This window comes from Mustela nivalis (assembly GCF_964662115.1).
Source record: "Mustela nivalis genome assembly, chromosome: 10".
Lineage (NCBI taxonomy): Eukaryota > Metazoa > Chordata > Mammalia > Carnivora > Mustelidae > Mustela > Mustela nivalis.
In genome coordinates, this window is record NC_139029.1 from 4,632,040 (window position 1) to 4,657,925 (window position 25,886).

At 59.9% G+C, this 25,886-nt stretch overlaps 1 protein-coding gene across 36 annotated transcripts in view; it reads left to right on the plus strand.

The window, feature by feature from the left end:
* The window catches only part of CAMTA1 (calmodulin binding transcription activator 1), an 814,199-nt gene that overhangs the window by 698,872 nt on the left and 89,441 nt on the right, over positions 1 to 25,886 (plus strand). For all 36 annotated transcript variants that reach the window (XM_082685260.1, XM_082685287.1, XM_082685261.1 and 33 more), the window contains 2 exons: positions 10,822 to 10,975; positions 24,760 to 24,900. In XM_082685260.1, coding sequence (XP_082541386.1) covers positions 10,822 to 10,975; positions 24,760 to 24,900 — 295 coding nt within the window. The remainder of the gene's footprint in view (positions 1 to 10,821; positions 10,976 to 24,759; positions 24,901 to 25,886) is intronic.

Sequence of the window (25,886 nt, forward strand, 5' to 3'; positions counted from 1 at the left end):
GCGTAGTGACAGCAGCCCCTGAGACCTGAGCACCAAGCGGCCGTACAGCCAGCCCTGAGGCTTCCCACTGCCCCCCAGTCCCCACTGGGTCTGGGCCTCAAACCCTGAGCAGGACCCCCTCCCTAGAGTCCTGCATCCCAGCAAACGTCCAAGGTGTCTTACCTCAGGGCTGGCTAGAGGGACTCTTGCTGTGACTTTAAGTAAATCAAAGATGAGTTCAAGGTGAGAGCAGGGGAAAAACCCAACAATCTCATTCAAGATCAGGCTCTGCCAGCTCCAGGGTGACGGCCGCCTGCAGCCCTGGCAGGTGTCTGGCAAGTAGGAAATGACAGGCAGAGACGGGACAGCCCTGCTGACACGCCCAACCTCGGACCCCACCCGGTGGGTACCCCCAGATCTGGGTCCCAGAGAGAGATGACCCCAAACATTCTGACCTCCTTCCATAACCCCGAACAGATCAGCCACCCAGAAACTCCTGTCACCCATTACAGAAAAATCTAGAATTTCTCCTTTTCAGCCCATGTCCCCCTTGGGCTAACCAGTCTCATAGGCTAACTGGCCGCTGTGCAGAGTTTGTGCTAAAATTACCATCCCGAGCTCCAAGGGGACCTCTTACTCCCGGCATTTGGGGATCTGGTAAAACAAAACAAAACAAAACACACACACACATTCACCTCCCCCTTCTGACCTAAAACACTTAAATTGCATTTCCTCTCAGCTTTTGTCTTTTTGACCAGAAAAGTCCTTATCTTGGCTCGCAGTGGCCACGGCCCTTCCTCCACGGGTAGCCCCCACCCCCGGCGCTCCCTCAGGCAGATCGTGTTGCCAGTAAAGAGCCGTTGCTGCTCTGAGTCCAGCTCCCCGGGGCGCCCAGCTCGCCAAGGCTCCATCCTTCGGTCCCAGCGACGACTTTGGACACAAGCATCCGGGAACCCCGAGGTCTCCCTGGGGTTGCCGAGAGCGCGGGGCCCACCCGCCTCCACAGCCCATTTGTTTTGATCTTCCCGAGGCCTCGCCTTGCGCTTCGCCCACTACGGGCTGCATCTGTCACTCTGCACCCGCCTGTGCCACCCCACGAGGTCCTCTCAGGACCCATCGCAAACTTTGGGCACTTTACAGGCATTTCGTCACCCATAAAAGTTTAGTGTCATCTGCAATGAGATTTTATTGGGCCTTCCTTCCCTTAGATCGTTTGTAACGACTCTAAACGACGCCAGGCCTGGCCCCACGCCACCGTGACTCTTGCGTCTTCTGCGTCCGGAAAGCGGCCCCCACGCCCGGCCGCACAGGTGCGCTCCGCGGCCAGGTCTTGCGGCACAGTGGAAGGTTCTTCACCACGATGGTCTCGCAGGATGGCTTGACCTTCTAGGGGGCCTTGGGGTCAGGCCTTCTCAGAGGCCGCCAGAAGGTCGGGACAGGTGGCCTGCCCGGCGTCCCTCGAAGCCCACGCGTCCTTAAGTGTGCCGGGGAGGGGGGCGGGGGTGGTGACTCTTCTTCCCGCCAGCACCGCCCGGTGTCCGGGGTGCAGCCGCAGCTGTGCCAGGCGCGGGTTCCCGCATCACCTGCGGGCTGGAGGGGCCAGCGCGGGGCCGGGGCCGGCCGCTCAGCCAGCACGGCTCCGGAACTCCACGCCCGGGGGAAGTTGTTGAAGTCTGTTCCCGCGACTGGAAAACTCTGGTAATTGTGTAATAACAACGGCAGCGGCAGCACTCGGCAATTACCCAGGGTTTTCATCTTCAGACCACTTTACCCACATTAACTAATTAAGCCTCCCAGCCTCCCTCCGTCGCCGGGAAGGGCTGCAGCCCCGGACTCCCCACGGTGCGCTCGCTGGCTTAATGAGAGCAGCCCAGTGGAGGGGGCGCGGGGGCTGGCCCGGGGCCACCGGCCTCTGCCCCCACGTGGAGCAGGAGAGGAGGCCCCATGTGGACCCTCCCCGCTGGCCTCACCCCAAGACACCCACCCTGCAGAGCCCGGGCTGGGGAACAGGGAGGCGGTCTGCGTCCCTGGCCATGCGCGGTGGAGGCCAGGCCTGGTCCAGTGACCACGTGCTCCTTTCCTGGCCTCCCCCTGCCCCACCTCACACCCCCGCCCAAACACAGGGGGTGTCCTGTGGGGCCTCTTGATGTGGAGATGGGGGCTCTGCTGCCTCGGCCCTGCCCTGAGAAGCTCCCAGGCCAGGGCCGAACAGGGACTTCCAGGCCTGCCCCTGGCCCCATCAGCTCCCAGCACCCTGCATGACCCAGCCAGGCTCCCCCGACTTCTCTGTGCTCCAGCCACCGCCCGGGGCACTGAGGCTGGACGCACAGTCACCCATGCCCCCTGCCGGCTCTGGCGAGTCCCCTTGGAGCCCCAGGGCCCGGGTGGAGGGGAGGCGTGGGACTCGGGGCTCGAGTGAGCGATGGCATTCTGAGCAGTCGGAGTCTCCGTCCCCGGAAGGCGTGACAGTAGCACCCGCGGCCGTGGGTTGTTGACGGCGCTAAGTGAGGGGTGGCCAGTGGGGCTCGAAGGTGGGGTGCCGCACCAGCTGACACTCAGGAGCGATCTTTGCAAACAGAGGTGCCCACCGGGAGGTGTGTGCTGGGGCTACAGGCATGTCCCTGTCCCCCCCCCCCAACACCCCGAGAGCAGCAGAGAGGATGTAAGATGTAGCGGTTCCGGACACGGAGTTCTCTGCAGAGGAAGGAGAGAACTTACTGGGAGGGGTAGCAGCCCGCAGGAGCCCTGGGCAGCCAGGCCCGCCCGCCCGGCCCTCCTCAGGGAGCACGGTTCCTGCGGGTCCTGCAGCTCCCGGCTGCCCTCAGCGGGGACCCGAGGGGAGAGACCTGGAGCCTGCCCAGGGCCCCGTGACTGGCCTCGCTTCTGAGAGCGACGCGGCTTTCCCCAGAGCAGAGGAGAGATGCCGACTGCCCCGGGCAGCCGGAGCGCGGGCGAGACCACTTTCTCTGCCTCACGGCGCGGTCCCACCCACGGCCGCGAGCTGCCTGGTCTCATCATTTATTCATTCCCTAATAAATCCCGCCCTTCTTTCTGCCCGCTTTGCACTCCTGTTTTATGGCATCTACCCCGTTTATGAAGCACCCAGGTCCGGGAAGGCTCAGCCTCTTAAGATCAGGCTCGTGGGGTTTCAGGACGTGTGTCAACGGCCACGAAAGAACTGGCTTGTGGCGCGGTCGGGGCTGAGTCACTCTCCGTCACCCCAGCCCCCCACCCAGGCCGGCCGCGTGGGCCACCCCCTGCCACGCACCCGGAGGCAAGTGGGGAGGTGTGTGGCACTATTACACGCTATTATGACTTTCTGGGTAATGTATACATTTTCACTATCACACAGCCTCTCTCCTTCATTTTTCATGAGAACCGGCACGAGATTAATGACTGAGCCACAGAAGAAACGGAACGCCACGCCACTCTGATTTATCGACCACTTAGCGTTGATGAAGCTGCAAACAAGAGTCAAGCAGATGTTGCAGCTGCATTTTTCTTTATCAAAACCAACAGCTTTTTGCATTTTTAACCACTTCTTGCACGGCTGTCCTGCTTCCTGCACAAAAGGGGATGCTGGCTCGGGGCCTCCTCCTCCTTCCCATGGAGGTGGACGGGCCCCAGCTGGGGGTCGGGGGACCCCCTGGCACCCAGCACTGGACAAAATCCAGCGGCGGCCCAGAGGAGGACGTGACACCCCAAGGCTCTGCCTCTGGGCGACTTGGGGCCCCCCCGAGCAGGCCCCCTGGTGGAGAGCTCACGGCTGCACCTTCAGCCCATTCCAGAGCCTGCTGCACACCTGGGGCTGGGCTCTGTGTGCAGCGGGCACAGGCTCCGCTGTCCCCTGCAAGCTGGAATGTCCCCCCCAACTTCCCTCTTGAGCCCACAGCAGATTACTGAACCCCCATTCAAATCAGCAGCAGCGGGTCCTTGCTCTCGAGCACTGGCTTGGGGACAAGCCCTCCCTGGGCTCCTTATGGCCTTGCCTGTCTCCCAGCCAGGTCAAGGCCCGTCACAGTCCTCCCCCTGCTAAAGGGCAGCCACGGAGGCTCAGCCAGGTCAAGTGCTTGCCCACACTGGAGCCCTACCCTGGACCTCTCGAGAGCCGGAGCCACAGGAACCTCAGGGCTCTGGCTGCAGGGTTAAAGGCGGAGCTCTCTGGGGACTGGGAGAGGGTTTAGGACCCCGGCCAAGTCTCTGTGGCTAGGATAGGGTGCTCCCATCCACCCGTGCCTGCTACCTGCCTGGGCTCGCCTGCTGCGCCTCCTGGTCTGTTTTCCTCTTCCCTTCCTCCTCCCCTCCTCTGCCTCTCCTGCCTCCAGCCCTGGCCCGAGGTCCAGTCCTCCACAGAGGGTGAGTCCGGCTCACCCCCCCCCCCGCAGGATCTCTGCTAGGAAAGCCTGTGGGACCATGAGAGAGACAGACAGCCTTCCCAGGCTGCACCTGCTCGGCCCCGGCATGAGGGTCCAGAAATTTGTCATTGCCCAGGGGCTGCTGCAGATTAATGTGGCTCACAAGTCCGCTCCTGGCCCCTCGACTGCCGCCCGCCCCTGCCGCCTGGTAGTGGCGACCCACCCAGGGGGAGCAGGGTCGCGTTCTTTTCCAAACCAGTCTCCCTCTCCCAGATTCCATCGCCAGTCACTAAGAGGATTAAATGGGCAGCCTTGCTTTCTCCCCACTGCTGGGCCAGCATCTCCCCCCTGCTTCTCCCCACAGGACCCCCATGGTCCAGCACACCCAGGTCAGGACGGATGAGCCCCCGATCGAAGGGGACACTCAGTTGCCCATCTGGCTCCCGTTCCGCTCCAGTCTTCCTGCAAGGAAACCCCATCCCGGAGTAGAGGGAGGAACTTTGCCCACGCCGACCAGGAAGGGGAGAGCCGTGTGGACAGGGCACCACATCGGGGCAGGGGTTCCTCAGAAACTCAAATGCCATGTGGACCTCGGGCCAGACCAGGGAGGGAACCGGAGGTAAAGGGGACGGTTCTGGAGCATCCAGAACCCCAATGCCCCAGAGACCCAAGAACAGGCTGGGAGAAGCTGTCTTCCAGGAGCTGCCGACAGTCATTTCCTTCGGTTTTGAACTGTAGCAGCGGTTCCCAGTCTGTGTTCCAGAGCACACTAGGGTCCCAAGAGGGGCTCAGGCTGACATTCAAAAAAGCTTGGAAAGCCTGTCTACTGCAACACTCAGGAGGCTCTCCTGCCGAGCGGGTGCCATAAAGCCTGACCAGTCCTGCGTAAAGGAGCCTGGGTGACTTTGGCCAAGCATCCCCTTTCTGGAACATTCCTAACCCCTCCTGTGCTTCTAGACGTTGAGGTCCTTGGCTTGTTCTCTCTAGACTTCCCTTTGTCTCCAAGGGTCAGGTGAAATATGCCCTTTGGTAAGAGTGTCTTAGGAGACCAACTAACTCTGGCCCCCAGGACACACCCTTCCAGCGCCTTCAGCCTCCCGATGCGTCTCTGCCCTGCAGAGTCCCGGCAGCCTGGAGCTACTAGGTCAGCCCCCAAATCCAAACCTCACATTTTCAGATGAAAACTGGGGTGGCACTGGGTCCAGGGGCCGGCTTAGTCCTGGACCCCCTCAGGTGCTGTCGCCCTACTTCCAAGAGGACAGACACCTCCTCCTCCTTCTCCCCCTTCTCCCAAGTCTGTGTGTCCCTCAGGAAGACACACGTGGGGATCTCCTGAGTGGGTGTCAAATGCTGAGTCACCAGGGAGGAGACCGCCTCCCCCAGTGAGGTCGGCAGCCCAGCTGGGTCCATGTCCCGTGTCCCAGGGGTCACTCAGCTGTCCTGCATCCTCCGCACACGGCAGGTGCGGGCACTGGGTTTGGGGAGTCAGCCGCCGAAGGAGCCTGGCCTTCGGAGCTCACACATCGGTGGGAAAACAGGCCAAGCAGTAGTTGCTCAGAACCAAGGAATGGGGGTGAGAGCCAAACAGGACGTGGCGAAGGGTGCTGGGCCCCTGTTCCATGGGGTCTCAGAGTAAGATGTGCAGGCACAGGTGGGGTTGAGATTTGCAGGACGTGTGGACCGGAGCACACCAGCTGGAGAAGGCCTCAGGAGAGAACAGGCCGTCTGGGGAAGGGGACTGTCCGGACGGGAGGGCCAAGCGGGGCGTGAGGCCAGGAGCGGCTCTGGAGGGAAGCGGGCGGCATGCCTTAGCCATGTCCGCACCGAGAGCTTCCCTCGCAGGGCCGGGGGGCTGCCCCGCGTCACAGGACCGTGGCTGCTGGCCTGAGACAGCGGGTGGGGACAGAGGCCAGGGCGGAAGTGAGGAGGCCCCTGGGGGGTCCATGCGGCAGGGGCGAGGGCGCGGGCAGCGGGGATGGGGGCAGAGTCGGTGGGAGAAACGGCAGAGCTCACTTGGACTGGCTGTGGAGGGGAAGGACTGAGGAGAAGAGTGACGTGTGCGGCGGGGCGGGCCGCGTGGGCCCCGCGGACATAGGGCTCGGCATGGGTCCTTTGGAAGCCCCAGCAGGGCCCATCGAGGGGCCGTCGGACAGTGAGCCTGAGCCACGTGGAGAGTTGGGGCTGGGGAGAGGAAGCTGGGATCCTCGCCACCCAGCGGTTGTAGGGCCGCGACGCTGCATGAGGCCACCAAGAAAGGAGCAGGACGAGGACCCCGCCGGGAGGCGCGGAGGAAGGGGAGTCTCCGCGCGCTCAGAGGAAAAGCAGGACAGAGGGGCCGCCGTGGAGGGGGCGCGTTGGAAGCGGACAAACTGCCTGCTAGCTTCATTCCGGTCATTCTGTCGGGAAAATACCAGAGTTCTGTTTGGTTTGAGGCCTGGTCGGGTGGTGCGCGGGAGTTAGAGGAGCGGGACTCCTTCCTGCGCAGAGGGCACCGCGCTCCTCCCAGGGGCCCTGTGGTGGCTGTTTCCACCTGCGCGTGAGGAGCTGGAGGCATCAGAAGGAAAGGATGGGACCACCTAGTCCACTGGGCTTTCCTGAATCTTCTGGAATGTCTGAGACTCTTACCTACCCTCAGCCGCAGCCCACCCCCATAGATCTCCCTCTCCCAGGCCTTCGGTACCACACTGGGCCTCCTGGAATTCAGGGTGGGGGTGGGGAGGGGTCTCATCTTCAAGGGTCCTGCTGTCTTTGTGGGCTTCAGCTCTGGTATGTTCACAGAAGTCCCCTCGCCCAGGGAGGAGCCTCTAGACAGCCTGTTGTATGACCCCCCACCTGTAAGACCGGACCCGAGTGGCAAACCCCAGGAAAACATGCAAGCAGCTCAGGAACACAAAGGCCAGGTTGCTGCACAACCGTCCAGAATCCGGAGTCCTGGCGGTCAGCTGGGCTGCCTCGCGGCTGGGTCCCCCCCGAGAAGGGCAGGGGCGAGCGCCTTGCCAGCCGCCCCCTGCGCGGCCAGCAGAGCAGCTCTGGGCCAGGATCTGACTCTGTCAGGAGCACTTCCTGAAGCTCACACACTGGGACTCTCTGGCTAATATATTTTTTTCCCAAAAACACCCAATAAAATGTACCACTAGGGCACCTGGGTGGCTCAGTGGGTTAAAGCCTCTGCCTTCGGCTCAGGTCATGATCTCAGGGTCCTGGGATCGAGTCCCGCATCGGGCTCTCTGCTCAGCGGGGAGCCTGCTTCCTCCCCCCTCTCTCTGCCTGCCTCTCTGCCTCCTTGTGATCTCTGTCTGTCAAATAAATAAATAAATAATAAATAAATAAATAAAATTTTTTAACAAAACATACCACTAGTGAATAAAATCTCCACATTGCCAAGTGGCAATGTGTGCCCCAAATTTCCAAAAACACTTCAATCACTTCCATTAAATGTGTCTTAAAACCAATCCCAGCCAGGAAGTCATCCCTAAAAATTCAGCTCAGGAGTTTCGGCTGCAGGATCCCCAGGCCCGAGGGCAGAATCTTTGCTGCAGACACAGACCGTGATGCCGTCTGCTCCTGTAGTTCTTAATCCCAAGCCCAGACTCCTCGAACCCTCACGGGCTGGCACCTCCTTCCGACTGTATCAAGGCCACCGAGCAGCCACAGGTCCAGAGCAGAGCCTCCACGTTGAGCACATTCATTCCCCGATTCAACAGACAGTGATGGATCTAGACTCCCTAGATCAGTGTTTACAGATGTGGGGTACACAGGCCACTGGATCTGTGAACCCCTGAAATGCAGGGTTGATGAGCCTTGGGTAGTTTTTGAAGCTGGGTGTGGGCTATCCATAGCCTTCATCAAATTCTCCAAGAGGCCTGAGACCCAGGAAAGGGTAAGGATCAGCCTTGCCTCTTGGCCTCCTAGGAACACATTTTCGGAAAAGACCGCTCTGCCCTTTGTAGACCCATCTGTAAGCCAGATGTCCGTGGCACACAAGCCTGGGAAGCGTGAGGATGGGGAGTCTCGAGACAGCCTAATTCAATTCTACAAACACGAAATGAGCACTGGTCATTGCCAGACACTGTCCCTGTTGTGAGGGAGTTCAAGGAGGCAGAGGCCCACAGATTGGGAAGACACAAACCCCATCCTGCCGTGGTGGGCATATGGAGGGCAAGGTATCAGGGAAGACTTCCTGGAGGAGGAGGCGATCCTTGTGCTTGTCCTCAGAGACCAAATGGAAGCTGGTTATGCAGAAATGCAGCTAGGCCCTGAAGAAGGAACAGAGCTTCCTGAAACTCTGGGTGCACGGTGAAGGTGGCCCTTTGCTCCCCAAGCTCCACCACCTTGCCCCACCCCCACAGCCTCCCCAAGGACCCCAGCTGAGCTCAGTGAGGCCATGAGGCAGGAAGCTGCAGCCCTTTCATCTCTCAAGCAGCTGACATGCTGGCTCCTTTCCCGTGTGCTCCTGCACAGGGGCTGGGATCAGAGGAACCTCCGGAGGCTCTGGGGGGCCTGCAGCCCTTTGATCCTTTCTCGTCTTACTCAGCAGCTAGCGCTGCCACCTGGCCAGGCCCAGGCCCAGGCAGGAACCCCTAGCCCAGACGCAACCCTGGGGAGGCCAATGCATCTGTAGGAGGAACACAAGGCAGGGACTCGGAAGTACCACCCATTCCTCCTGACTCCCTATCCATGCGATGCGCAGAACAGACCTACCTACCTAGCTCTGGGGCATATTGCAAGGATAAAGTGAAATGCAAGGTGGGAAAGCACTTAGACCAAGCAAAAAAGAGGCCACCAGATGTCTTGGCAGGCCCGGAATTTGGAGTCCGGAACCCTGGCTTCCAGCCCAGGCTCTGTCCCCCGCCACACAGCTTTGCCGCAGTCCACTGGCGGCAGACGGAGGGCGCTCTCCCCAGCCCTGCCTGGCCCTGCCCAGCCCGGCCGGCCTCCCCGGTGCACTCGGGCACCGCATGCGATAATGGCTGGAAAGTGCCCCCGAGAAGAATAACGTACTGTGCCGATGTCAGGGATTATCAGCGTTATGAAGGAGCGTGATTACCACAATCCAGAAAAGCTGCCATTAACAAGAAGGGCCCTGTTCGTGTTGATTTAATTTCCTGGTTAACTGAGCGTTGGCAAGAAAAAAAAAAAAAACAACTCCGTGTTTCAACCCTTATTGGAAATCTTTTTAAATTATGCCAGTCTACTTTCTCGTACTGGTCGTGGTGTACTCTTGGGTCTTTATTTATGAATGCACTGATTGATTCACATAATCATTTATGACTCTCGCTCTGACCACATCCCCAAAGGCAACAGTAGGCCTGGCCTCCTCCATGCTGGAGGTCCTCATGCCCTCCCAGGACTTGCTGGCAGGGGTCACTCAGAAAAAGCAGAGGACACAGGTCTAGGGGAAAGCCTGGGGTAGAGCCTTCTAAGTGCCTGTATTCCCAGCTCCCTGGGGCTTATTAATAAAATGCTAGAGATTTCTTTATGGTTTAAGCGATGCCTTCTGCTTAGGGTAGGTGGTGTTTCTGGACTTAACCAGATACACTCTAAAGTGTTATGATTGGATTTTTGGTTTTGGGGGTTTTTTTTGTTTTTGTTTTTAACAAACTTGTCAGGTCTGATGTGGCCAAGTAAATGGCCTTGGGTTCTGGAGGGCCACAGAAAGCCACGGAAGGCCCATGGTCTTTGCAGGGAAGTTCCTGCCCCACCAGATCCCCTCGGGAGGTCTCTAGCAGAGCTGGTGGTGGGCAGAAAGGCTTGGAGGGCGTTTGGAATTGATTCTCGTGGGAAGAGGTTGACCCATTTCCATAGAACCATCTGGGGACAAAATGAGGTCTTCACACAGAGCGTTCTTTCTGTTCTAAAGGCTTCCCATGGGGAGTGTCCAGAGGCTCTGAGCGACAGCCGCCTCCTGGGTGCCGCTCAGAAATAACACGCTAATGGGGCTGCTCGTCCAGGGAGAAGCCCATGGGCTGAAGGGCGGGGGTGGGGGGTGTCCAGCCCTTAGAGGTGGGGCACCTCCATTTCTGGGGAGGAAGGGGGTGATGATGCCTGTGTGGGGCACGTCCAGCGAGCTGTGGTGAGGAAATGCACAGACCAGGGCCAGAGCTCCTGGGCAGCCATCGGCATAAAGTCCCAGATGCTAGACCAGTGATATGTCCGGCCTCATGTGTGGTCCTTTATGCACCAATCAGCCCTTGTGGTTTGCAGCTGGGGGTGATTTTGTCCCTCGGGGGACCGTGGGTAATGGCTGGAGACACTCCTGGCTGTCACACCTGGGGAGGGGGCAGGGTTTACTAGCTTCCCGTGGGCGGAAACCAGTGCCCAGGGCAGCCCCGCGCCAGAGAAGGATCTCGTTCCAGACGTCAGCAGTGCCAAGGCTGAGAAAGCGTGTGGGGACGCTCGGCCTGTCTGCACCTGCGGGGGGGGGGGCGTCCCCTTGGATGGGCTCCGTGCCTCCCTCATGCTGCCCGTCTCTGTACTCTCCCCGCAGAACCCCGACATCGTCCTGGTGCACTACCTGAACGTCCCAGCCATCGAGGACTGCGGGAAGCCCTGCGGCCCCATCCTCTGCTCCATCAACACCGACAAGAAGGAGTGGGCGAAATGGACGAAAGAGGAGCTCATCGGGCAGCTGAAGCCCATGTGTGAGTACTGAGCAGCCCCGTCCGCCCGGCCCGGGGTCCGGCCCTGCAGGCCCCGCCAGCACCACGCGAGCGGGTCAGAGGCCCTCTGTGGTCATCCTGCTCGGACGCTGGTGACCGTAGCTTTCCTAAGGATCACCCCCCCCCCACCCTACTCTCGCTTGACTCTCTGAGCCCCCTACACAGTAGCCAGGGCCCAGAACATCAGGGACTGTGGACCCACATTGCAGATGGCAGCGGTGAGGCTCAGAGGCACGAGGCCATGTCCGTGAGGAGCGGAACCAAGGGAGCCAGGCACTGCTGTCTCGTGGGCCGCAGACGGGCGAGCAGCTGCGGTCCGGGGACAGTGAGGCCTGGAGACAGAGGAGGGGCCGGCCAGAACTGGCCTGCCTCCAGCCCCCGGCCCATCTGCTCCCGGACGCGGGGCTGGCTCCGCCGGAGGCTCCCAGACTGGGTGGCATGCTGATGACCAGAATGAGCTAGATTTTGTTTTTCCAGCAAAGTGATGTTCTCTGAAGCATCTGACAGGTGCAGATCTCCGAATGCAGAATGCCCGGGGAGTCCGGAGAGCTGGGCACGGCTTGTGCCTCATTTCCACGGGCAGCCGCTGGGGGCTCTCCGTGGCCTCTCCTGCCGTCTAGACTCAGGAAAAACAGATACGGGTCTGCCAGACCCGAGAAGACCCAGCCAGTGCACAGGACCCAAGGTTCCAGAACATTCTTCTCTGAGGCTCAGTGAAAAGACAGTCATCATACAGGACCTCAGAGAAGGGGTCCCTGGGTCCCTCAGAGCCTGTGCCGCCCTTGGAAGCAGGGCTGCAGGAAAGAGCCTGATGGACATATATACAGAGAGCAGCTGAAATGTCTTTTCTTGGGGGACCACAAGCGTCCTGTTGCTAGGAGTATCCAAGCTAAGGCCTGATGGCCCCCACAGAGACCAGTTCATCCTCAGAGGTCCTCAGAGCTCAGACTGGGGAATTACCCACCATTCTCAAGGTTGGGGTTAGGGACAGGAAGGGCAGAGGGGTCTGGGTGGGAAGGAAAACCCCAATGGGCCAAGGCCCAGCCACCCGGGACCGGGCCCCAAGACTGGGCCATCCTCCTGAGCCAGGAGCTGGGGGGGACCCCCAGTGATCTTGGCCTTGATGCCCTGGCTCCAGGAATCTAGAACCAGGAGGCCCAGGGGCCTTCTAGGCTCAGGATGTGTCCCGTGGAATCCTTAACTACAGATGTGACACACCCATCTTGTTTAAACCTCCCGCTGTCCCCAGGGTGGGTCACTCTCCCCTCGCCTCGTCTGCAAATCCCATGCCTCTGCCCTCAGCAGACACATCAGCTCTTCTGTAGGCCCTGCCCCACTCCAGGCTTCACACGGCCCCCCACCCCCCGCCTAGCGGCCTCAGGACCTCCAGGAAGACCCCAGACTGAAGCTAGTCTCCGTCCTTCACCAGAGGGGCCCCCCTACCTCTTCAGTACTCTGCGGAGCACCCAGAAGCCAGGAAGACCCTGCAGCTAACTCCCGGAAACTGCCCTGTGCTCCGCCGTTCCCTGGGCCCTGTACAGTGCTGGGCACATGCACACTGGTCAGATGGTTGAGTGTAAAGTGTCTGGGCCCAGCTTTGGTCCGCTCCCCACAGGGGTCTGAGCAATGGCTTCGGTAACAGTGGGCACCAGTGCCACGTGAGCAGGGCAGGGCAGCCCAAGCCGAGGAACCAGGAGGCGGGCACATCCCTGTTCTGTGACCCCTTCACTGTGTGACCTCAGCCAGTCACTCACCCTCTGCTCTAAGTCCGCTTCTGTAAGGTGAAAGAAAGAATCTTGAATCTGGACCAAGATCCGTAGTCCCCAGCTGGCCCCTCCAGGACTGAGGGGCTGAGGGGACTGCAGCTCAGTCCCCGGCCTCTGCAGACCCAGGTCTGAAGCACTGGGGCCACGATTTCACCCCACTTCCAGGAGGTTCTGAAGACCATGTTAGCCAGAGTTTAGCCTGAAGGCAAAGATGCCTTTCGTGGTGTCCACATGGTCCCAGCCTTGGGCCTGGGTCCTCCCCAGCATACACAGAGGGCCCTTGGCCTAGAAGCCACCCACGGCCACTGTCTGCTCCCTTTCCCTTTCCTCCTTGCCTCTACCTTCCCACAATACACCACCCCAGCCCCTGCCACGCAGGAGCCTCCCAGTGACAGACAGGAACACCTAGGGGCAAGGGGATTAGGCTCTGTGAATTCTGGGGGTGCCATCTAGACCCAAGTCAGCCTCTGACGCTTAATTGAAGGAAAGTCTGCAGTGCATCATGAAAATTATGTAAAACAACCACCAACTCCCTGTAAATCTAATAACACTTGGCGCGCCCGTGTATCTGGGGGCAGGGAGCGAGCCACATGTGGTTCCTGAGCGTGCACGAGACGCACGGCCTGGAAGTCAGGCCCCAGTGCAAGCGTCACGCGCGACGAGCCTTGGAACACACGCAGGGCACCAGCCAACCCTCTTGGGGGAAGGCAGAGGTGCGCGGGGAGCCGAGAAGGCGTCCGATTGGGCTCCAAAATCCGGCGTGCCGCCCAGCGCTGGAGCCAAACACATCAGCTTCATCACATTTTCACATAAATCACATTCCTTCAAAGACTTCACAGCTTGATTTCCTGATGTTTCCAAATTTCTGTGCCCTACAGCAGAGTTGTCAGTGGTTCAATCACAATGTTGTGCTTATTGGTGGTGAAGGGAAACTCGGGTGCGCAGCCCTCACCTCACCTGTTGCAAGATGGGGGGTGGGGTGAGCCTTGTTCTTGAGCCCAGGGAATCGCACCAATGCTGGCTTCTAAGCCGTACTGACTTTGAGAACCTACCTTGATGCTCGCAGTTGTGCCATTGGGTCTCCCGGGGGCTTCCCTTCCATCTGCCGTCTGAGGGATGCCTCTTACAAAATTTTTAAAAAGATAGACAGGGAAAAATTAAAATATCTAGTAGGAATTCCCAGTGTGTTTCCAAAGATGCTCCCTATCTTTTGCAAACCCTTCCGTGGCAGTTAGAATACCGTGCGGGTGTGGCAGAGACCAAAACAACAGTGACTTTCATGAAAGAGGATATTTGATGCTCACACAGCAGCTCGGGGTTGACGTGGCAGCCGCAGAGTGTTGGGGATCAGCCCCCTGGGCTCCTTGAGCTGGCGACTCTGCCGTCCCTGGGGTGCCACTCTCTTGTCTGTGGTACAGGATGGCTGGTCCAGCGCCTACCGTTGTAACTGCGTTCCAGCCAGTGGGAAGCAGGGAAGACAAAGTGGAGGGCAAGCTGCTTCCTTTCAAGAACAGGGCCCAGAGGTTGTACACAACACTTCCACTCCTATGTGACGGGCCAGAGTTTGGTAATATGGTTACCCTTGTTTGCAAAGGAGTCTGGGAAGTGTAGTCTCATGCTAAGCACTGCCATCTTAACACACTGTGGGGAATAAGGTTCTGCGTGTGAGTCATCCAGAGCCAAATGGATCCGAACTCAGCCTGGGGTGTCCTTGTGGGGTCTCAGCTGAGAATCACTTGCCTTAAGTCAAGGCCTGAGAATGTCTGAGGCCCCATCTGAGGGTTGGAGTTTAGAGAATTCAAGTGAATGTGATCTACAGCTCAGTATGTCTCATTCTGGAAATTCTGGGGTCTGTTCCAGTACAGCTGGTCTGAGAGCCCCAGCTTTGGACCAGCAAACCACCACAGTGGGAGCAAGGGACCGGGCAGGTGGGACCCTATCATCCCCGGTCAACTTTGAGTGGAGAAGAATGCCAGGGAGCTCTGTGCTGCAGTGCTGCTGCTGCAAAACATGCTCAGTGATTCTTGGCTGCCCAGAACCACAGTGGTTCAGGGAAGGCCCTGGACCTTCCACTCTTGGCTCTACTGGGGTCTGCAGGAAGTCAGATGGAGCCCTTGGAGGAATCCCCTTCTCTGAGCATCCGTGGCTTTCTGCCTGGCCCCGTTCCTTGGCAGCCTGGGAGGGGACAGGCATGCCAGCCAATTCCCAGCTAGCAGGAGACAAGAGGATGCCATCCACAGTGAGGGCTGAGGGCATGAATTTTAAGCTGTGTTCACAGACCTTCCCAGAAAGGGATCGTGCCCTAGCTGTCCCACCCAGGGGATCCTCTTGGAGCACGCTGGCTGGCCAGGAGGCTCTGCATTGCCAAGTGAGTTCAGGCCTTTCTGCAAACCTCCGCGGCCCCAGAGATCACCATGCATCACCCCCAGAGATGCCCTAGAGGTGCCCCTCCTTGGCCCAAGAGATCACCCCAGAGATCAACCCCCTCTGGGCTTGGCTGTACTCGGACTGCCTTTCCATGTCCCGAGACCTGTGGGTGGGAAAACAGGAGGGCTGGCTGGGGAGCCTGGCTGGTCCCCGGGCCTGCACCCACACGTGTAGTTAAGTCCAGGGTGCCTGGAGACAGGGAACCCTACGCTGCTGGAAGTAGCTGATGTGGCAGAGAGGCTGGAGGGGAGCGGGCTCAGCAGCAGGCACGCATGTCTCCCAGGAGCTCCTCAGCCACCTGCACCTGAAGCCAAGGGGACCCTCGGTGTCCAGAGCCCCAGCCCGTTCTCCACCTGTCTGAGCTGCCCAGACTGCGCAGCACCCAAGGCTGGCTTATATAGTCAGTGCGTCTGTTGTCTCATAATTTTGCAGACAAAGACCAAAGATCCAGTAAGGGGGCGGTGTTTATTTGTTTTGCTTTTTTGCTTAGATTGTAATCCTGGTGATTATAGAATATCAAGAAGTAAAATCAACAAAGGCTTTCCTTTCTGGCCCGGCACGGAATCCCGTTCCTGGTCGATTAGCGCCACCTGGCGGCCGGCAGCCGCAGCGCGCTCCGAGGTGCGAGCTCTGCAGGAGCCAGACTGTCTCCCAGGCCTGGGTCCACAAGCAGCCTGGGGACGTGGAGCGCTGGGCCACCCCTGGCTGTGGACCTGGGATCTGGGATGTGGCGGGAGCCCTCAGGGGCCTGCTCTGTGATTCTGGAGCACTGGGCTCGGGCTGGGGCTGGAACAAGCAGAAGGTGGCCCTGGGGAAAGACACATCTACTGCCTTTCCTCTCTGACTCCGTCTCTCCTGATCAGACAGCAGCTGGCTGCTGCTAGACTAAGGGGCTGGCAGTGCCACCCTGACAAGGAAGGCGTCTCCCAAGTCTTGGCCAGAGTCTGTGGACAGCCTGGGGAAGGGGCATCTGTTGTAAGAAAGGGTTGGAGGGTTTCTTTCTGATGAGAAAAGGTTCACTTGGAAGCACTTTCCAGCATCGCCTTCTCTGAAGTTACACCCAGGATAGGAACAAGGGACCAGGTGAGTCAGGAACGAATTTGGTCATGGCCAGGCTGGCTGCCGCTGGGGCTCAGGGGCATCTGGGGCTCCCCATCCAATGCTCCGAGGCCCAAGAAGGCTGGGCAGAGACACTGGCTCAGTGCCAGGAGCAGCGGTCACTGAAACAGCCTGGGCAGATTGATCAAAGGCAGGCTCCCGGCCCGTCAGCCACCAGCCCCTGATGCTCTCTGATTCCACAGGTTTGGGTAAGATTCTCGTGCTTTCTGAAAGATCCCAGCCCAGATCAGGCTCCGGCAAGAGGGCCACCACCACCCATGTTGTGGAGATCAGGGTCGCCACTCTTCTAGGGCCCCAGGTCTCTTTGAGCATCAGATGGTTCTCCCATCCACGTCTCGGGAGGGAAGCACCAAGAATCGAGGATGTAGGTGGCCCTGTGAAGTCTTCCCATAGACTCTGGGCTAAGATATGCTACCCTAGAAGTTTCCTTGGGTTAAAAGTCTTACATTAGAGGTAGGCACACAATAAGGTCTTATAGACATTATTGACTTGAACTCGTGAGCAATGCTGTGCGCCGTGAGCAGGAGCCCATCTGTCCCCATGGCAGGCCCCCGGTCCAGGACAGCAGTGCTGCCCCTAAGAACAGAGGCACTCAGCAGTGGCTGGAACGCGAGAGCGCCAGAAGGTTCTGCCCTGCTCCCTGCCTGGGTCCACAGGATGTGGCATCACGGTGGGGGGAGGTGAAGACAGTACCGAAGGGCCCTGAGAAGATTTTCCTGCCTGTTTCGCTTGTCCGGGGGGGGGGGGGCTGCCAGCACAGGGAGCAGGCAGAGTGGGTCCCCTTATGTTCCCAGTTTCTGCCAGTGCGCCTTCCTGGCTGCTCCCACCCTGACCAGAGGACAGCAGACCGTGGGCATCAGAGACCAGTTGGTTTCCTTTTCTGCTCGCAGGACCAGACTTGCTTTGCAAATGGGCTCCCTCAGGCTAAATTGTATTTGGCGGATCTGGCTCCCAAGTAGGAAAACTGAAAGAGAAATGCTTCTTTAGGTTTCCTGACTCTCCCTGGCTGCTTGGGCACCTCCCACCCCCGGCTGTTCCAGAGCGCCCCTCTCTGTCTTACCCATCCCCCTAATCCGATGAGCTCCGGTGGAGTGCATCCCCAGGAGGCGGCGGTGGAGGCCACGGGGGCCCCACCCACACCCCGTGCCCAACTGCCACCCAGAGCTGACGGGGACTTATTCAGTGCAAGACTTTGGATTCGTTGCCAATATTAAAATCTGCAGATTTTCAGCTTCTCTTTGAATATTGAAGGTTCTGGTGCACACAGTTAGGAGCCAAGAGACAGCCACCTCAGTGCTGCCTGCCTCCCAGCATGGAGGTACCCCCTCCAGACCCCAGGAGGAGGCACTGATTCCAACATCCTTACAAGCCCAGAGGCTCAAAAGAAACGAGATGGCAACAGTTCAGAGTCCCACGTGGTCCCCTGACCCCTGCCCGGAGCCTGGCAGGGCTGCTCAGTCAGAGGGTCCCTCCTGCCGGCTCTGCCGCTGAGCAGGGCCTCGGGACATGGTCTGCCATGAAGCTTGAACAGGGGAGAAGATTCCAGAGCCCACGTGGCTCCCCGGATATGGGATAACGGCTGGAGCTTCTCTGCTGGCCAGCTGAGCTTCCGACATTAGCCAGCCAGAGCTCCAGGCACATTCACGCTTGTCCGAGGAGGGCACAAAGCGTTCCCTGCCTCAGCAACCAGGCCACTTAGCAGATCAGGAGAAGATTCTGAGAGCCTCCATCCGACTGACCCCACAATGTCGCCTCCTGGGCCCGCCTAGCAGGAAAACATCCAGCAGAGGTAGCCTCGTGTGTCACTGGGACCCTAGTCGGAGGCCAGGTGCCCGGCGCAGGGAGCCGTCCCTATATGGCCTGGACAGCCCCGACGGTCCCCTCCCTGCCCTTCACCCGCCAGGCCCCAGGCCCCTTCCACATGCAAAACGTGTTCCATTCTCAGGCCCTCGACCTTTCTCCACACACAACAGTGTCTACCACTGAAAAAAGGTGCTTCCCACCATGATGATGTCCCACAACCCCAGACTTCCAGAACCAGGAACTACAAGCTCCTTGGGGACCCCATACTTGTGACCCTCGGCCCTCAGCACACACATCCTTCTGTCCTCACCACACTCCTCCAGATGAGATTTCTGGAAATGTTGTCCTTGGGGCCCACAGGAGAACAGAGCTGAGGGCACAGTGGGGGGAACAGAATGGCATGTGGGTGTCTAGATACAAGGAGTCAAATCTAATGAGAATTGTATCCAGTTGAACCCAGCAATCAGAAGCAGGGTCTTTATTCCAGTCAGCAAGAACACAGTCAAGATGAGACTAGTGGCGGTTGGTTCCCGTTGACCTTGTTGCCATGGAGACAGCCTTAGTGTCAACAACACGCAGGATCCAAACGGGCTCATTCACGCAAGAGGCGGTTGGCGGGCCCCTCCAGCTGCCCCTGTCACGTGGCTCCTAGGAAGGGGACCCACAGGTCCAGGGTTCCCCGGGAGCTCCCCAGTTCATACCATCGTGCAGCCAGGTGATCCCAGAGCCCCCGCCCGTCGGTCTCCCAAGGGGACCCGTCTGCCAGGTCACGTGGCCACCCTATTTATAGGTCATGTTGAGGACCTGGGCAGGAGTCCTGGATGAATCCAGGCTGATGAGGAAGGAGGAAGGGACCCGCCCGGTCCCCCACAGGCCTTGTGTTCAGTGCGGGGGGCGGACTGATCATCTTCGTCACCAACATCCCCCGTGTCACCTGCTTGCCACAGCGCCGAGAAATCTCTTCGGTGCAGAGAAAGCCAAACGCCAGTTCCAGCAGGCACGGACTGTGTGGTTGCTGTAATGACCCAAGCTCCCGCCAGCATGCCCTGTCACACCTCTAGAAGTTTCTGCCCTGCAGAGCAGAGAGGGGCAGGCTCTCACCAGCCCTCCAGAGCCGCAGTGGGGCGGGGTGGGGAGCTTGCCAAGCTCTCCTTTCTGACTCTGTCCAGCTCCTCTCCAAACGGTTCCTGGCACGAAGTTTCAGAACAGAAAGGGGGTCTGGCTCCACGTCCTGGGCCCTGGTGTGCCTCAGAGCTCCTGTGGACACCATCAAATCAGAATCCTGGGGGTGGGCCCCCCCTCCGTCCCTAAAGTCCCTTGGGGAACATGCAGTCGGGTGAGGCACCCATTTTACACGTGAGCAAAGTGAGGCCAAGAGAAATCGAAGACCCTCCTGAGATCACATGTGCGCGAGGAAAACAGCAGCAGAGGCGCACCCCTGACCTCAGGCAGCACGTCCCCCCAGCCCGGGCCCCCCTCCCCCGGCTCTTCCCATACAGCTAGTGGGACACTGAGGTGAGGAATCTCACCCTCCCCTGCCCTAAGCTCCACCGCTGCTTGGGGCAGCCACGGCGAGAACGAACATTAGTGGCTTCTGCAGGCACGCGGTCTCTGACTCAGTGGGTCCCCTCCCCACCCCACCCCCAATGACTGGAAGGCCAGGCAAGGGAGCCTTGTCTCAGACAGAAACCCTGCCCCCCGCAAACCCCACCTTCTCTGGGAGGAGGCTTGCTCTGAGCTCCCGTCTTTTGTAGAAATTTCTCCTAAGCACGCCCCAATGTGCCGAGAGGACCGAGGCCAAGCAGCACTGGGGGAGCCCAGGTGTGGAACCGGGACGAGCTCCTCACACAAGTCTTCCTCCCTGTCTGGCCGGCGTCCGGTCTTCCGTGGCGAGCCCTGCCTCCCACTTCCCGCCCTGGGTCGGTGGCCCTGCCTGGCTGCTCGCTTGGCCCTTTTTTTTTTTTTAAGATTTTATTTATTTATTTGACAGACAGAGATCACAGGTAGGCAGAGAGGCAGGCAGAGAGAGAGGAGGAAGCAGGCTCCCTGCCGAGCAGAGAGCCCGATGCGGGGCTCGATCCCAGAACCCTGAGATCATGACCTGAGCCGAAGGCAGAGGCTTTAACCCACTGAGCCACCCAGGCGCCCTCGCTTGGCCCTTCTGAGGCCGCTGGCACCCTCCATGGTCAGGATGGGCTGGGGCTGTCCCCCAGCCCCCAGCCTAGCCCCAGGTTCCGGGGTCCCCTGCACTTCTAGCAAGATCCCAGGCGTTATATTGCTTCTGGGACCCCAGTCTGAGAACCACTGCCCAATGCCCTGTCCACCGTCGAGGCTCCAGAGAGCACAGATAACATTTGTGATGTAGTCGGCACATAAAGAACCCAGCACGGTGCTGGGTTCCAGGACGTCCCTGATCTCAGGGCCTCTAGAATGCACGCACACCAAGTGTGGGACGGGTGGCTCTGTCCCGGGGGCCCCGAGGGTGCCAGCCAGTAAGCCAGAGGAGGGGGGAAGCAGAGTCTGTCTGGGCTGCCATGCCAGGAGAGCCCAGACCAGGGACTTTCAACCATGGAACGAATCCCCGTGTGCACACACACACTCCCCGTGCCCCTTCTTCTGCTCACAAGCACACGAGTCCTGTTGCATCAGGACCCCAACCTAGGGTGTCCTTTAACCTGGCGCCTCCTGAAAAGCCCTGTCTCCAGACATGGTCTCCTGGGGGTAGGGCTTCAACCTAAGAATTTGGGGGGACACAGTTCTGTCCATTCAGGGGGTGACAGGGAAGTTCACCTGGGCTCCGGCCTAGCCTGCCTCGCCAAAGCTCCCCCCAACCACCACACGGCTGGGCAGGAGCAACCAGAACCCAGCCCCAGGCGTCAGCAACCGCACCACCCCCTCCCCGTCCCCAGCCCCCTCTCCCAGAGCCCAGTGACTCTCTTCCCAGTGGTTGGCCGCCTCTTGGGTAAATTGTTCATCAGAAGACACTCTCCAAAGCATGGCCCACATGCTGTTGTCATTGATTCCGTTTTGATTATTCATATTAGTGGCATTATAGCTGCCTCCTTGCGGGTGGTAATTAGGGTAAGTGTCGCATACGGGCCAGGTCAGCACAGGAGTGGGATGGGGTTTCCTGCGACAGGCACCCCAACCCTGCTCTGCTGGTCAGTCCTCCTGTAGGGAATGCTCTGGGCGCCCCAGCCAGAGTCGTGGGGAGGGGGCAGGACAGCAGCGGGAGTGCTGGGGGGTCCACGGGAGCACCTGCGTACCCCGGTTTCCAGTGGAAGGTGGGGTTCTCCTGGGAACCCCCGGACTGCACCGGCCTGTGGGGAAACGGGCTTGGCCCACCCACACCTGCCTTCTCCCCCTGTGATACTTGACCCTGCCCAGCCTTCCTGGGACCACTGCCCAGGGTCCCAGGAGGTCCCCCTTCCTGGGATTTGCCAAAGCTGGCTCCTCCCATTTGAGGAGGCTGACGATGGCCTGGGAATTAGGAGCCCAGTGCCTCCCACCAAGACCTAGCGAAGAGAACCACCAGCAGGCTATTTTTCCAGGAATTCCCTTTTCTCTTTCTGTGCTTCCCTCACACTCACCCCCATCCCACAACCCCCCCCCCCAGGTCATGACCTTACATTGAACCAAGTGTATTTCTAATGCAGTTTCCCTTTCGCTCACTTTGCCAAGGTTGGGGTGAGGGGCGGACAGGGGACAGCCGGCCGGTGCACGTGTTTACTAACCTTCCCTGCATAAAACACTCTTTTCCCATAGAAATCTCCTTTCCCGCTGATTCATTACGTGTCGGGAAGCAGAGCATGACATGTTAAAAGCCGTCTTGATAGTATTTGATATTCAGAACCGACAACTCCCCAGCTCGGAGGAGGAGGGGGCTTCTCTCCCCGCCCCCACCGGAGGGGGAGGGACATGATCTGCATATCGAATGTGCCAAGACAGTAGGTAATTTGCATTAAGCAACCAGAAATTCTCTGCTTGCAATCTGTCACCCTTCACTGGGTTTTCATTTTATAACCTTCACAACAGAAAAGAGGAGAGCACGAGGCAGAAGGAATGCAGTTAGCGAGCCCCGGCTCCGCTCGGCAGGGCCCGGGAGGAGGACTGGAGAGGGCCGCAGCAGAGAGGGAGGGGCTCCGGTCCTGAAGGCCAGAGGACTCCTGCCACTCGAGGGATTCAACAGCCCACCCACCCGCAAGACCCAGACCTCCGGGCAAGGGGTGGCCCTGGGGCCAGAAGCCGGAGGTGGGCTGCCCTGTGGGGAGCCCACTGCTCATCTCTCCAGAGAGCCAAGCTCACAGCCAGGTGGGGGTTTTCCTGAGAACGCCTTGGTCTGTCTTTGCAAGTGGAACCTGCTCAGAGTCCCTGGAGGAAGGAGCGGCAGCAGTGGGCTCCCAGACTGGCAGTGACCTGCAGAATTCAGGCTTAGGACAGAGCTCTGTGTTCACCGTCTGGACTGCCCATGAGGAACTCCTGGGAAGCTTTAAAAAAAAAAAAAAAAAGCCTGGCACCACCCCCAGAGCAGGGGCTGGGACACACCATCGGCTGGTGCAGCTGCGCGGAGCAAGGGGAGGGGTCCGCAAGCCCTGCGCCCTCCCCCCAGGCTCTGCTTCCTCCTCTACAAAATGAGGAGTCCAGGAGAGGTCAGCCGAGCGGACCGTGGCCTTCACTCCTGCCTTGACCAGGCTCCTTCTGTCTTATCCATCTTCCATCTGGGGTTTCTCATTTGAGAAAAGGGCTCCGCAGCGGCACGGAGATCTGCAGACCCTGACCTGGGCCTTGCCTTTTGGAGGCCGAGGACAAGGTGGGGCCTGAGCCCCGGGAATGCTGACGTCCTCTCGGGCCGCCAGAGAGCTCCCGGAGGGTTCCCAAGGTGGGAGAAGGTGATCTGCAAACTGCCCGCCCCCCTCTGCCCAGGCCCCTCGTACAGCGATCTGAAGAGGCAGACACGACTTCCCACCCAGGTAGCTCAGCCAGCTCGGGGACAGGAGCCGCTCAGCAGCCACGTCCCATCCCCTCGCGATGATGCGCCAGATGCCAGGACACTCCGGGACCAGGGCCACCGGCCTCACCAGGAAGGGGCCAACACCAGGGGCCGATGTGCCCGAAGGAAGAAGGAAGGAAGCAGCACCCGCCGGGTGCCCAGCACATCACACCTAGCAAGAGGGGGTTCCTCTGAAAAAGCACTGAAGTCCTACATAAAGGAGGTGACCAGCAGTGATGGCCGAGGAGCGCTCTCCGCGGGGTTCCAAGGCAGAACCACCGGGGACTGTCCCAGCAAGCAGCCTCCTCCCCCAAGCCCAGCTCCGCCAGCACCGGGCAGGCCCTGGGGTGAGGCTGGCATTGCGCCTGCTCACGCCCGTCACCTCAGGGACCGTCAGGACAGCAGCTGTTCTTTGGGGCGAACACACGAAGGTCAAGGCAGGGATCGGCCTCTCCTGCTGGCTGCCCTGTGAGGCGGAGGCTGTTCTATTGCCGTTTCACAGGCGAGTTTAGTGACTTGCCCAAACTCACACCGAAACCTGGCCTCCCGTCCAGATGTGAATCTGACCCAGCTCCTCCCGGCCGTGTGGACCGTCTCCCTGGGCGGCTGCCCCCTGGAGCCTCACAGAGGGAGGGCAGGCGTGGGGCGTGGTGACGGTCTTTCCCTGGAGGCCGTGTGAGAGAAGCTCCTCCAGAGGACAAAGGAAACTGTCCTTGCGTTGGCAAAGCCACTGGCCTCTCCCCGGCGTGCCCCGCCCTGCTTCTCTTCCCAGACCACCTGGTCCCACCGTCCGTTTCATAGCAAGCTGGGTCCCTCGTAGAGCCCTGGCCACTGGCCCCCAGCCCCAGGGCTAGGCCCTCCCTGTCCCTGGAACCGGCCCCCTAGAGCCTCCAGAGAGCTGGGCTGGGCCGCATGCCTGGCGAGACCGCAGGGCAGCTCTGGCGGAGGACCATGAACGAGTGGGCAAGACACCCATCAGCCCCCAGGCCCCGTGGGCAAGTCAGTTTATTCTAGACTTTCAGCCGCGGTCCTGCGGGCAGCTGGGGAGCCCACCCTCAGCTGATCTGTGGATCCGCCCCATCAGCGGGGACAGCGGAGGTCCTGGGGTCGGCCATGCAGGGGCATCAGTGGGCATCGACTGTCCGGATCATGTGGGCCCTTCATTCCCCAGAAGCTCCCCTCCAGGGCTGGGCCTCCACCCCGGGCACACAGCCTCCGTCTCCTCTCCAAATCTCCACTGCCTGCAGACTGGGCAGGGTAGGGGGCCTCAGAGGCCCGCCGCCTCTCCTTCCTGTCCCGGCTCCCCTCTCCTCCACTCCAGAGCCGCTGGAAGAGCCGCTTTCGTGCACTTGGACTCCAGGAAAACAGAAGCAAATCTCTAGGCCGTCCTCTCCCCAGGCTGCACTGCAGGGAAGGGAGGAGGCAGCAGTGGAAGAGCACGGAGCTCCTGCGGAGGGGGCAGCCTGCCCTGCTCCGTCCTCTGACCTCCCTCCCCAACCATGTGCATCGCCCCCCCCCCAGAGCCAGCCTCCCAGCAGAGGGGGAGCCATGTTCTGAGAAGACCCAGGTCTCAGCCCCCCCACCCCCCCACCCCCCACCCCCGGGCCCTGTCCCTGCTCTAGGTGACCTCTGACCTCCCCTCTGCCTCTCTCTCCCCATAGTCCACGGCATCAAGTGGACCTGCAGCAATGGAAACAGCAGCTCAGGCTTCTCCGTGGAGCAGCTGGTGCAGCAGATCCTCGACAGCCACCAGACCAAGCCACAGCCTCGGACCCACAACTGCCTCTGCACGGGCAGCTTGGGTGAGCAGCGCCCCCTGCGGGCGGGGAGGGGGCAGGCGGGCAGCTTGGGTGGGCAGCGCCCCCTGCGGGCGGGGAAGGGGCTCTGCCAAACAGCCGGTGGGGCTCTCCTCCACAGGTAGCCTTGCTGTCCAGTGAGCCCAGTGGGGTTGGCCAGGAGACAGGGCAGGACAGCACCGGGGACAGACTCACCCTCATTCTGGCCCGTGGTGCTGGTGGGGAAGCCCACTTGGGGCAGGAGAAGCCATTTCCAGAGAGACAGCTCCCTCTAGGGATGGGGGCAGCGGAGATGGGGAGAGCCTAGGGCTGGGGCTCCAGGCCTCGTCTGCACGCGGCAGGGACTCTCCAGGTCCCATCTTGCGTATCGTCCACAGGAAGCCCGGGTGCCCGGGCACAGGGCTGACGTGCGCGTTTCAGGGAGGTCAGCCCGGAGTCAGTGGGCCCACTCAGGCTAATCCTTCTTTACCCTCGGTCTCCTCCAAGAATAGAGTGTCCCACCCTCCCTGTCCTCACGTGTCTGCTTTTCTGATGACGGTATTTGCTTTTAGAAATACGCGTTCTCCACCTCCTCGTCCGCCTTAATTACACATTTCCATTAGACGGTCATGTCACTTCTCCGCAAGGCTTCATGCATTTAGGAATTATGGTGGCGAGGCCATAATAGGCTCGGGGGGAGAATTCACCCTTTTATCAGAAGTGAAGCGACCCTCCTCGTGTGGCATGAAAACAATGGCAGAGGGGAGAGAAAAGAGAAGAGCCGACCTGGCCTCGTGTGCAGAAAGCCCTGTGGAGACTGGCCAGAGTTCAGAAGCCCTTGGCCTAGGGCTTTCTCCCTCTCTGCCACTGGGCTGGGGTTTAGGGCTCTGTCTTTGCTTGGGTCTTGTAGGGATTTTGACCCACAGAGTTAAGGACAGGCTCGGGCTGGCCAGACGGAGGAGAGGGGCAGATACCTTTCTGCCTCTGGAGCAAAGCCTAGAACCCAATCTGGT